This window comes from Panicum virgatum, chromosome 2K, assembly GCF_016808335.1.
Source record: "Panicum virgatum strain AP13 chromosome 2K, P.virgatum_v5, whole genome shotgun sequence".
NCBI classification, from domain to species: Eukaryota; Viridiplantae; Streptophyta; class Magnoliopsida; order Poales; family Poaceae; genus Panicum; species Panicum virgatum.
The window spans coordinates 63,477,926-63,490,316 of NC_053137.1; the positions used below are offsets into that span (position 1 = coordinate 63,477,926).

Here is a 12,391-nt window from a genome sequence, read left to right on the forward strand (position 1 = left end):
AGCAGCAGACGCAAGGCAAGCCCCGGTGCATGTCCTATTAATTTAAATTATGAATCATTATGTATATGTTTTTATCTACTACTTGTGCATTATGTATTAGGAATTGAATGGAACACTAGCTGCATGATCCCTAGGTTTCCTTGAGTTTTTACTAGTATGTCTAGGTCGATAGCGGTGCTAGACTAAATAAGTCCGGTAGAAGTCGGGTGACTTCGCGTCATTCGCGAGACACAGGGAACTTTAGAAATCGAGTAATTGCCGGTTACTCGCGAGATACATTATTATCTTTATACTTTAGTATTTGAGAAATGGATTGAAATGGATAGGGAGATGTGAGATCGGGCGGGGATGATGGTATTAGGTTTGGCAGCAGGACAGGGTTCCTGGGTGTCTTAGCCCCGTCCGTGTCGGTTAAGGACCGGTCATTGTGGCAGTGCTGATCGGGGATTGAATTGTACTAACTGCATGCCGGGAGTAGGAGGTAGTCGAAACCGGTAAGCCGAGTACTGCCTTGTTTCGAAAGTACAGGAACCCGCACCCAACTCCTGGGGCGAGTCGAGTAGTCGCGGAGAATTGGGATGCATATGTTTACTTTTGGTGGTCTCACGTTGAGCTCGGCTGACCATATGTCATTGGGCTGGTTCCTGTAGTTCGAGGCGGGGAGGGAAATGGTTGGCATGTATAGTCCGACGGGGCAAATACGTGCCGTGTTGGTTAGGTCCACCTTGCAAGGTTAAATCGGATCGATTCGCTGTGTCTCGCGGATATGAGGGCCTTGATCTCTTTGTCACCTCGTAGCAAATGTGTTAGGGTATTAGAGATATAAAAATGGATACTATTCTGAATCTTAAATTGGATGCTCCAACATGCGTGTGTAGATAGGCAAACATTAGTGAGAGTCTATCTATATAAAATATGCGGCTAAAACATTGAAAGCAAGGATACACCTCTAGTTGCTATTTCTGCAAAATAACCACCAGTCAAAAACCTTGCATGTCTAGTTATGTGGGCTAAGTTATACCCACTGATCGGGTAAGCCTTGCTGAGTATTAGAATACTCAGGGTTTGTTGCCACATTTATTATTTCAGGACACCCGGACATCGACTTCTGCCCCTATTGTGTCAAGTTCATCCGCCGGGATGCAGAGTGGTGGCAGGTCGAGGAGCGGGACCCTTAGGCTAGGGCTTTGTCGAGTCGTATACCTGGGGCTGCGTGTGCAGCTTGTCTGTTTTTGCGCGGACCGGTCTGACTGGTCTTGTTAGATCAGAACTGGTGAAAGCTAGAGTAGTTGTAGTATCTCTTATATTGGAACTTCAGTCGTATCTATTGTAAAGTTAGGTTGTAAATTATTTATGTATTCGAACTCGGTTTGTAGAACTAAATGTTTCGTGTCGTAATCACTCTTGTATTTTCAAGTAATGAGTCGTGTTTGTACCATCTGCGCCCACCTTCGTGTGGGACTACCGGTGTTGTTTTGATCGGGCCGTGGGTTGAGAAAAGATCGTCAAATTAATCCGTTAAGCTAATGCGCCCGATGTGTTCAAATGACGGCCATTACGCTTAATTAGAATTTTAATTTGGCGGTTCCGTCGCAATGACTCAATCAACTAGTTCGTTCAGTCAGTTTCAGACAGCCTAGTGCCCCTGCTTAAACTCTGAAGTCTGAACACATGCAGCACTATATATTGGCCTCCATTCGAAACAGTTCTGTCTATAAGGCGGCTAAGACAAGGAATTCTTCAGACAGTTGAGCTTCCAAGCTCCAATAATCTTACCTGAACTTTTATCTGCTACCCCCCAAGCTGACGTGCAGGGTCAACACACCCATGATGCCATGACAATAAGGTACCTGCTTGCAAGGCAGCTTGAGGCAGAATCTCCTTGAGCCTTAGCCCGCACTCCAGAAGCTCATGAGGAAATGATGGCTCGCACGCAGCATCCTCACGGTGTTCAGATGATGTTCTCTTATGATTAGGCATGAGCGCCGTATCGCGGCTTCTTTTGTGATGAAGCTAAAAAAGGACAGAGAAAGATATAACCGTACGTGGAGTCTCATGTGATCCATGATATTTGTGGGTGGCCCTGATGCCATGGGAAGTGAACAATGATGCTCCTCATCTGCCTGATCTGGGGGCTTTTGGCTTTTCCCCTATCCCAAAAGGGTTGGCCCTGAATAAACTTCCAGTGGAGCTTTTGGTGGGGAACATGTGAGTGAGCACTGAGCAGCAAGCTGTTGGAGATCAGAGCAGAATTGTTCGGTATCAAAATCAGATGAAATCCACCTTTGATCTTTCCATTACTGTGAGCTGCGTGTCAACAAAAGTTGACTGAAGAAAGAGAAAATGTGTAGTATGTTGGTAACTATGGTTGGTTGGGCTAAAAGCAAAATCGGATTGCCCACCCCTCAACTTCGGTTACCGTGTAGAGTGTATAGTTAGTTCTTACTTTCAGAAGAGATAGTTTTTGTAGAGAATGTTTTCGAACCTATGGTGATTTTAGCAAATTAAACCGCGATGAATTTTGTATGTATTTTTTCTTTAAATATATGACGTTTCTGACAGACTAATTAGTTTATTTTTAACCTACGTAAACTTTGTTTTTGTAAAAAAAACGTCACATATTTTAAAACAGCGGGAGCAAGTCCGATTGTAACAGCTAGTTTTACTGTATTGAGGTTTAGGGTCTGTTTAGTTCCCACCCCGTAAACGCAAAAAAGTCGTAAACGCATTAAAGTGAAAATGAATCTTGCTAATTTGAAGTACTAAATGAAGTCTATTTACAAAACTTTTTACATGGTTGGGTTGTAAATCGCGAGACGAATCTAATGAGCCTACTTAATCCATGATTTGCAACAGTGATGCTACAGTAACCGACAGCTAATTATTGATTAATCACGGATTAATTAGCATCATTAGATTCGTCTCGCGATTTACAACCCATCCATGCAAAAAATTTTATAAATAGACTTCATTTACTACTTCAAATTGGGAAGATTCCGACGCAAAAAAAATTTAGAACTAAACACGGCCTTACTGTATTGAGGAACAGGTTGATAGGTGCCAGTTACATGCATAGTAGTAGCTTGCTTTGGACCACCCAATTAGGTCTCCACTGCTAACATGCGGTTTGGAAAGCATAGTATGCTCATGACTAACAAGCATCCTTACCCCATGCTCGCATCTAAAAATATTTAAAATGTTCTTAAAAACCGACCATCATGCCATCTAAGTGCAAACTAATCATGTTCAGCACCTCTAATTAGCAGGCCAACAGTCTTCTTTTTTGGCTGGAAGAATCCAACAATGCAATTTGGTGCCACCCCACCTAACCTTTTCTCTGCGCTCATCAGAAAAGGGTGAAAATCTCGGCATATTGGTAGAAGTTTTTCATCTTTCAAAAGCATGCACACAGAGTTGGTTCATGGGGAAAAAAGCATGTCGAGAGAAGGAAAGCTGTGACGATGACATGAAACCACCTCACGCATGAGGGTAGCGTAATTGAATTCACACAACTAGCACCTGAACATAAACAAATCCTTTTGTTTTGAATTCAAGATTCCAATCGCATCAAACTAGGGCACCATCCCTGTTTTTCCACAGCGGTTGATCCAAAAATCGTCTGGAGAAGATTTTTTGATCTGAATCCTCAGTAGAAGCACGATGGCGTTCGATCTCCATGGCATGTGCTTCCATTCTTCTGCGCGGTTGGTGCGCGGCACGGCCATGGCGCGCCAACTGCATTGACAACAAGATGATCGACCTCAAATTCTACAAAATTTTCGCAAAGCGCGTGCAAGTTTGTGGAGCCCCGGATGGAAACTTTTGCGCTACTTTTATCTGATCCGTGGCGTGATCAGGATCGCAACCACCGGTGGCCGCGTGAGCCGTGTCGCCGTGCATCCCATGGTTAGTGGAGTATTGAATGGTCACAAGGACAATGGCGAGGGACACCCAACCACACCCCAGGGCCCAGAGCGCGTAGCCGCGTAGGTGTTCACCGGTCACGAAGAAGGAAGAAGATTACTTTAGCTCCGAGTCCGAGACGTGCTAATCGTGCTTCTCATTTTTCTTCTAGGCCGACGCTCAGTGCTCACACGTAACAAGCTTCTGCTCCGCGTGCTTCTGCTCTTTCTTGTTTAAAAGCTTATTGCCAAAATAGGCGTGCCGTGATCCGTATTGCCACGACTCAACAAAAAAAAAGGATAAGTCCCAATCATTTGTTTACAGATTCCTCCGTTCCTGAACTTGTAAAAAAAATCAATCATGCAAGTTTGCTGTGGATCAGCCCGGTCAAACAAAATCAAGCACGTTCCTTGTTCGTTCTCCGGATGATCCCATCCCCTTGGGGAGTCAAATCAACTGGAGCATGCTCATGGATCAGAATACAGATAGCTCGGCATGGGTTTTGTTTGACTCTGGTATATGATGATTGATGAGTATACAGATAACCGGTCGGCCTTCAATTCGACTCAACAACCGGCTGGTTAAATAAACTAATCGTTTCCCAGCTCTGACAGAGAACCGTCGCCATGACGCGCGTGTCGTCGTGTGCGTCGCCCGAGCCATCTGGCACATCCGTGAGCCCGGGCTGGCCGCGGCCGACCGCACCTCTGTTCTTTTCAGAAACAGGAATAGGCCAGGACAAGATTCAGCTGAGCCAGTCAGTCGATCCAGGCCCAGCGCCCTGTTGTTCGCAAGTGCCACTCCTCTGGTGCCTCTGTTCTCGGCGAGAGATTTCGACGCCGTCGAGTTCTCGGCGCCGTCGGCAGATGAGCTCCGTGGGCGCGGCGCCGGCGCGCCGTCGTGGACACGGGTCCAGCCTGCTCGCCCCGCCGCCTGTTGGCGCACGGCGAGACGCCGGCGTCGGGGCCGCGCCCGCCCGCCCGGCGGTCTATGTCTATCCACGGTTGTTGCAGCGTGACCGGAGGCTGCAGCTGCGTGAATTTGGATCTGGCCTGCCAAGAGGACGCGTCAATCTCTGCCACTGTGCTCCGGTCGCGGTTTCATTGGCAGCAAGGAGGACAGTGCGGCACGGTACGTCCTGCCCGCGTGCCGCCAGCACGGATCTGCATCGTGCAGCCTTCGCTAGTCGTTACGCGTTCGCTCGGAGCTCATAGGGCTCTGAGTTGCCGCTATCAACCGCAGGATGCCTCGACAGGTCATGGCAGAGCGCCGGAGCCTGCCCCTGGGTCCGTTTCGAGCTGCAAAAGTTTGGGCGGGTGGGAGGTGGGCACAGATATGCTCGGTCTCAAGATGCTAGCGTTTGTTCAGACAACTGAACTTTTATTTGGAACCGAGAAAAATGCTGTCACCTTTGGGTATGTAGTACTATTGAGAGGCGTTGTTAAGGTCGCGAAAAAGAGGCGTTGTTAACCAAACATGCCACATTTTGACGCCAGGGAGGGGGTTCAGGTAGCTTTTGTGTGGCTTCTCTAGCCACGTACTACTGACCCTGTTTAGTTCCTAAAAAATTTTGTAAATCACATCGAATATTCGGACATATGCATAGAGTATTAAATATAGTTGAAAATAATTAATTACACAGTCTAACTGATTAGCACGAGATAAATCTTTTAAGTCTAATTAGTCCATAATTAGATATTATTTGTCAAGTAACAACGAAATGTGCTAAGTACCAAAATCAACAACTTTTCACTGCCACAGGTGGAACCTGCTTCACGTCCGAGTCACGTACTAACATCTACAGCGCGCAACAGAAAATTTGCTTCAACACTTCTGCTGTACTACCTGTCAAGGATTGGAAGTCGACGTCGTGCCAATTCTGTAGTTCGCAACGTCAATTCTGTCTGCGGTACCAAATGTCAAAAATGGTTGCTGATTCTTTTTTGACAGATTGAACACGGTATAACTTAGCATTTCAATACCCGCAACAAAAAAAAACTTAGCATCCTAAAGAATGTTTGTGGATTCAGTTGTACCAAATTGTCAGCTCTAGTTATCTGCTAATGATCTCCGACCCTTACTAGTCAAGACTAGACTGGAACAAAATTCCCTCAACTAGGAGCCCTTTTGTGCAAAAACGGCGGTACCGGAACAAGTATAAATTTTTCGTCTCCTTTTTTCCTGCCATTGCTGCCGCGCCCGCTGCTCCGCTGCCTGCCTGCCGCCCGCCCCTGCTGCTGCTTCGTTCATCTCCCTCCCCGCCTCCTCGGCCTCCGCCAAAGCCAGCCTCCTGAATCGGAGAAGCGAGAGCAGGGATTTCTGGGATTTCCCCTCCCCTGAATCGGCCCGATGGGCTCGCTGGTCTCCTGCATGTCCGATCCTTGCCCGTCGGCGTCCCCGCCGCCGCAGGCGAAGCGGCGCTCCTCCACCTCCTCCCGCGGCCGTGGCGGCGGCGGCGGAGGCGGCGGGAGGGACTCCGCCAAGGCCACCATGGCCATCGACGAGGAGGCGTTGGCCACCGCCGCGGCGCTCGTGCTGGGGCAGCGGGGCGCCGTGGGGGCGTTCGAGCGGTCCGCGTCGGTGCGCTGCGCGGCCAAGCGCCAGGGCCAGGGCCCGCCGCTGCCCCGGAGCAGCAGCACGCGCCCGAGGTCGCTCGCCGAGCCCGAGCTCCAGCCGCAGCACCTGCTCGCCAAGGTGAGGACCTGCTTTCTCTCCCAGTCTCCCTCCCTCGCTTGCGCCTCTCGGCCCCATGCACCCCCATTGCTTGGTCTGGTTGGTCTCCGTGCCGCCGCCTGCGCTGCGTTGAATCCTGGCGCTGTTTTCGATTGACTTCGACCCGTTTTTCCTTCGGGTTCGTTTTCCTTCGATTGACTTGGTTGCCTTTGCGTTGCGTGTAAGAAACGTGCGGCTTTCGGTTTTTTCCACTTCCAAATTTTCAATTCTCGGATCTCTCGTTCTTGTGTTTTTTCTCCCTTCGTCTCTGTGAATTTTAGGCCCCTTTCATGGTTTGCTCGATTCGTTTGGCTCAGTCGTGGTAGGTGTAATGATCCCTGGTGGAGATCCTTCTCGCTCGTCTGATTCGGTGTATAATTTCCAGTATAATTCGATGCTGCTTTGCCGACGAATTCCTCTGATTTGTTTCTTGCCACATTTGCCTCTTGTATCAACCGGTAGACGACATCTGTGACACTGCCTAGTGGGACCGGGCAATGTATTTCCCATGCCAGAGGCGAGCAAAGCAAGGTTGTTTGTTGAAACTGGAAAGCCTACAAATCCGGGCTGGTGCCATGCACATGTGGTTCTCCACCTGTTTGCATCTGTTGATAGTATCCTGTTCAACGGTGGGCATTTGACCACGACCGAGCACTGATTTGGGAGTAACGTAGGAAACTTCGGTTGTGACAGATAGTAGTTGGTCATATGTATTGGGTCTTGTTCAGAAGCTCATCATGCATGGGATCTGCTGAAACTGATTGCTTGTTGGTTCTGGTTCTTGTGCGATTATATTGGCATGTGTGTTCGTTACTCTGGAGATAGGACAAGGGAGGACCTGAGGGAATCACAACTTGTGTGATGGTGGGGGATCTTGATTCTCGAGGTTGTTTCTTCAAATTGTTTCAGTATTGACACATACTATGTGTTGTGGGGATCTGCTGCCAGGTTTGCCTGAGTCCCTGATCTTGACGAGGAGAGGCAGCCAGCGTGGCCACTAATTCTGTTGACTTATATACCAGCATTTTCTGACTAAATAGTGGTATTGACTAGTAAGAGGATACCGGCTAGGAAGGAAACCCAGGTTGATTGGGTATGGAAGGTTTACGTTTGACGTTTTCAGAGTCATTTGTCAGCTGCCACCTGCCAAACGCATAAAGCTGGTATGCTATCAGTGAAAGCGTTTCTGTCTCTTTTTTTTTTTGAAGAACCGCGTTTCTGTCTTTTAGTCCTTATCGGCAAATGACTCCACATCGGTGACTACAAGAATAATTTGTATACATATCCATCAGGACCTCAGATAGTTTTTCTAGTTTCCTCCCCACTTGAATAATAGTGTTTGACTATTCTTGTACTCCTGTTGTTTCTATGACCATAATTTTTTTACTCATGGTTCATTTCTCAAACAGGATTTGAATACTAAGGATTTGGAAACCAACATCATTGTTCTCGTTCATGGTGGTGGCTTTGGTGCTTGGTGTTGGTACAAGACTATATCACTTCTTGAAGATAGTGGGTTCAAAGTTAATGCCATTGACTTAACGGGTTCAGGGATTCACTCTTATGACACAAACAAGATTAGCAGTCTTTCAGAGTATTCTGAACCACTTACATCTTACCTTAAAGGCTTAGGTGATGCTCAAAAGGTTAACCCTCTTTCCATATATCAATTGTAGATGCTTTGAATATTTAGAAACTTAAATTCTATTTGGGATGATGCAGTAGCCTAAAAAATGACTGTTGTCGTGTTATGCATGCTGTTTAGTAATTTAGCCCCTTTCATGCTTTATAGTTTTAATATTATTAGCATATAGGAGTTGCTTGCCTGTAGGGACTTTCCAATGTAGTAATATAACAAAGGCCTGCTTGAGCATAATCCATAATTATTTCCAGGCAAAGATAAATTCTTGTCTTTAATATGCTTAGGTTTTATAATATGCAAACTGGGATGCCATTAGCTAATTTATTGTAAGCTAAGATTATGTAGTGGCAAACGTGCTTGTTCCTTGGGCAAGAATAGATAGTGCAGCAGCATGAAAATTGTGAGCGAAGTGTTAATCTAAGTGTCTAATGTCCATGGGCGATACTTTAATCTTCTGGGTGTGAGGTCGAAACTAGTAGTTAATAGCCCAATGTAGAAATACCGAACTAGGGGAAATCATTAATAAGCCACAATTATCTTTAGTGTTCTGCCGGATTAAATATGTATGTGTTATGTGTGTGCTAAATTCTGTAGACCTTTTTTTTGCAAAGATCAAAATCATAACAGGAATCATGTTAACTAATTCTCAAATCACAGATTGAACCGGTTCTAGATATGATTTGATGCTTGGAATAACCTTATTATTATGTATGCACCAATGACATAAGGTAGTTGAGAGCTACTCAAGTTGATCTATATTTCCTTAAACTGATTCCCAGGAATTCTTTGTGAATGCTCCAATATCATCTTAATATTTAACCAGAATTTTGAGAAAAGTTCTTAGCAGTGCAATATTGATAGGAACTGTTCAGGAGATTTTTATACTGTAATTTTCGGATTTATATGAAGATCCCTGCTTTCTTTTTTTGCACATAACCTCTTCATCTTTTACCAGAAATATAACAATTCGATCCTCTACCATTATGCAGGTGATTTTGGTTGGACATGATTTTGGTGGTGCATGTATATCCTACGCAATGGAGATGTTCCCGTCCAAAGTTGCCAAGGCCGTTTTCCTCTGCGCAGCAATGCTGACAAATGGACACAGTGCCCTTGGCATGTTCCAACAGCAGGTTGATTTCCTGCTGCAGCAATTAATTTTGTTGAATGATAACATAAACAAAATCAAACAGACAAACACTGAATGTTGTCTTTTCTCGCTCATCCAAATTACACTGTCTTTCTATGATTATGTGCTGATCCCATTCTTCCGCTCCAGATGGACACAAATGGCACTCTCCAAAAGGCACAGGAATTCATATACTCCAACGGCAAGGACCGGCCTCCAACCGCCATCAACATCGACAAGGCACTGCTGAGAGACTTGTTATTCAACCAGAGCCCTTCCAAGGTAGGAGCCCTATGTTTCTGTCAAGGACAATCATCTCCAATCACATAACTGAATCCTGGTTCTGAATTCTGAAGTTCTTACACCCCCTACCTTGTGCTCGTGAAGGATGTGTCGCTGGCCTCGGTGTCCATGAGGCCCATCCCCTTCGCCCCTCTGCTGGAAAAGCTCGTGCTAACCGCTGAGAACTACGGCTCGGTGCGGCGGTTCTACGTGGAGACCACGGAGGACAACGCCATTCCCCTCCCTCTACAGCAGAGTATGTGTGGCACCAACCCGCCGGAGAAGGTGCTGCGTCTGAAGGGGGCAGACCACGCGCCTTTCTTCTCCAAACCACAGGCGCTGCACAAGACACTGGTCGAGATAGCCACCATGCCTCCGGTCCAGGCGTCGTGAGATCACGTTTTCATAGCTTCAGGTTTTGCCGTCAGGTGAGCGTGCATGGCTGGTGTACATGCTGAGGATGTAAGGATGTTGTCAGAGGTGCGGCAGCATAGCAGGGCATCCTTCGGTTGTGGACTGACATGGTGACATCTTGATCTTCGGGGCAACTATCACTACTGAATCCCGTCTAGAAAAAGTTTGGAAAGGTGAAATTTCACGAGATTTCTGTGATGCTTCAGCTTATGTGAAATTTCACATTTCAGATATAGGGCCTTGACCACTTCAGCATGTGTAACTCTACAACAGCCAAAAAGGAAAATGATAGTAAAGAAACATCTTTTTTTTCTCTTACGAGGTCTATGCTCGTGCGTTGCGATGGGTAAAATGAAACACTTAATTCTTTTCTATTTTGCATAAATTAGATAGATCTGTTAGAATTTCATGCAGTCTCTATCAGCTGCGAAACACTTCCAAGATTGGAAAGAGGAAGCATAAATGAACAGTAAGTCACCAGAAGCTAGGCTAAAATGCGCGGCCTTCCATCTTATCCGGAGGCACTTCAAATTTGTTTTGTTAGTTGCAAGTATCTGGAATGGAAAAGGAAACTAAAATCATTATCATCTCGATTCACACATTTATTTCAAGCAGAATTTAACTTGACAAAAAAAATTCGGCAACTTAAGACTAGACAGAATTTTTCAGAAACAAAAACTTCTGCTGAAAAATTGAAACAAAGCAAAAAATAGTTCGATAATAAAATTCTGAAGAAAAAATCATCAGAAAAAATTAAATAAAAAATTGAGAACAAAACTTAAGAGAGAAAAAAACTTTGGCAAAGGGGGGAATTTTTCAGAAGAAACGAATGTGAGCAAAAAAACAAAAAGATAAAGTTGGAGCAAAAACTTTTGGAATGAAAAAAAATTGGAGAACAGAAGTTTTAGAGAAAAAAAATGGAGAGCGAATGTTATATATCCATCCGTTTTAAATTATATGTCGTTTAACTTTTTAAAAATTAAATTTTTGAAAATTAATATAAAAGTTCGCATCCTCGGAGCACCCCAGATCAGAGATCTCCCTGAACGGCCGAACCCCAGAACCAGGATCTTATCAGTATTTGAGAACAGACAGCCCTGCAGGGAGCCCCCGGAACCAGCATGGCCGGCCGGCGTTCCCGGTTCCCAGGCTGCACTCGGTGCCAGCCTGAGACACCGTTGCCGGCCGCCCTAGCCAAGGCCCCGTCAGGCGGCCTATGGGGCGACGGGCCCTGACGCCGCAGCTCGCCTCGCAGGACAACACGCCGCGCACCGGGCCACCATCAGTCAATCATTCTGTCCGCTCCGGCGCCGGCGGGAGTAAAGCATGGGCAGCAACGCAGGGAGGACGGTATTAATGACAGTGTAAACAGGAGGGTTAAAGGAAGACGCCATTGCCGGCCATCCGGAGCACCCGACGTCGGGGGGAGAAGAAGGGCTTTGGGAATTGGGCTTGGGTCTCCTACCATGGGCTATCAGGCTATCAAATGTCGGAGCGGGCACGGCCGGGGAGGAGAGGCGGAGAGGGATGGTGCGTGCGAGCCAACTGCCAAGTGGAACGGATTCTCGTGTACGACGACCTCCGCCGGGTATGCAGGCGCAGCCCTCCGCACCCTACGCGATGTCCGTTCGTTTCAGTGCTCCAGGACACCATCGCCGCCGGCACTCGAGCACGACCGTGCCCCCGCCAGCCGAGCGCCGCGCTCCTGGAGGAGGAGGAAGACGCGGGCATGATTGGGGAGGAGGTAGCAACTGCTAGCGCGGGGGGCCGGAGACGGGGAAGGAGCGTTTGGCCGTGCGGCGGTACGGCAACGGGCCGCGGCGCACGTTCCGTTATGGGCCGTACCTAAGGTAAGGTCTCGGCCCGTTCCGTTATGGGCCGGGCGGCCTCATCGGAATGGGTCCGTATCAATTTAGTCAGTGTGGGCCGTGTGGGGACGGCTGCCGTGTGTCTTCCTCCCAAGAAGCTTCTAGAGAAAAAACCTCTCGTGACTGGATACGTACGTTGTACTTGGGCCCAGGTGTCAGTATCACTCCTCGGGTTCTGGGCAGGGCCCCTCATGTTGGAGCCTGATGAAAAAGGTACCGTGAACTCTGAAAAAGAGCACTAGGAGATATTTTTGGCTCTGAAGAAACTGACGATCCGATGGGAATCGGAACGGCCGCATGGCGTAGGGCCTGCATGGGTCACAACTCACAGATGCATGAACCATCACCACTAGAACTAAAACCCAGCCCACCATCGCTGCTGCAGCTGTTTTTGTTTGCTCTCCTTCCGGAACTGTTTCTACATACGAGCTGTCTGCACTA

The 12,391-nt window shown here is 47.2% G+C and overlaps 1 protein-coding gene across 1 annotated transcript; it reads left to right on the forward strand.

Moving 5' to 3' along the window:
- Positions 1-6,083: 6,083 nt before the first annotated feature.
- Positions 6,084-10,400, forward strand: LOC120694157 (putative methylesterase 11, chloroplastic). The gene is made up of 5 exons (XM_039977331.1): positions 6,084-6,597; positions 8,025-8,261; positions 9,247-9,390; positions 9,537-9,668; positions 9,774-10,400. Exons 1-5 carry the CDS (start codon positions 6,253-6,255, stop codon positions 10,059-10,061), a joined length of 1,146 nt encoding a protein of 381 aa, XP_039833265.1. The 5' UTR covers positions 6,084-6,252; the 3' UTR covers positions 10,062-10,400.
- Positions 10,401-12,391: the final 1,991 nt, after the last annotated feature.

Bases quoted from the DNA above. Each gene is read 5' to 3' on its own strand.
- LOC120694157 (XM_039977331.1), top strand. From the start codon at position 6,253: ATGGGCTCGCTGGTCTCCTGCATGTCCGATCCTTGCCCGTCGGCGTCC. The intron at 6,598-8,024 runs GTGAGGACCTGC...TTTCTCAAACAG, and splicing joins CGCAGCACCTGCTCGCCAAG to GATTTGAATACTAAGGATTT. The intron at 8,262-9,246 runs GTTAACCCTCTT...ACCATTATGCAG, and splicing joins GCTTAGGTGATGCTCAAAAG to GTGATTTTGGTTGGACATGA.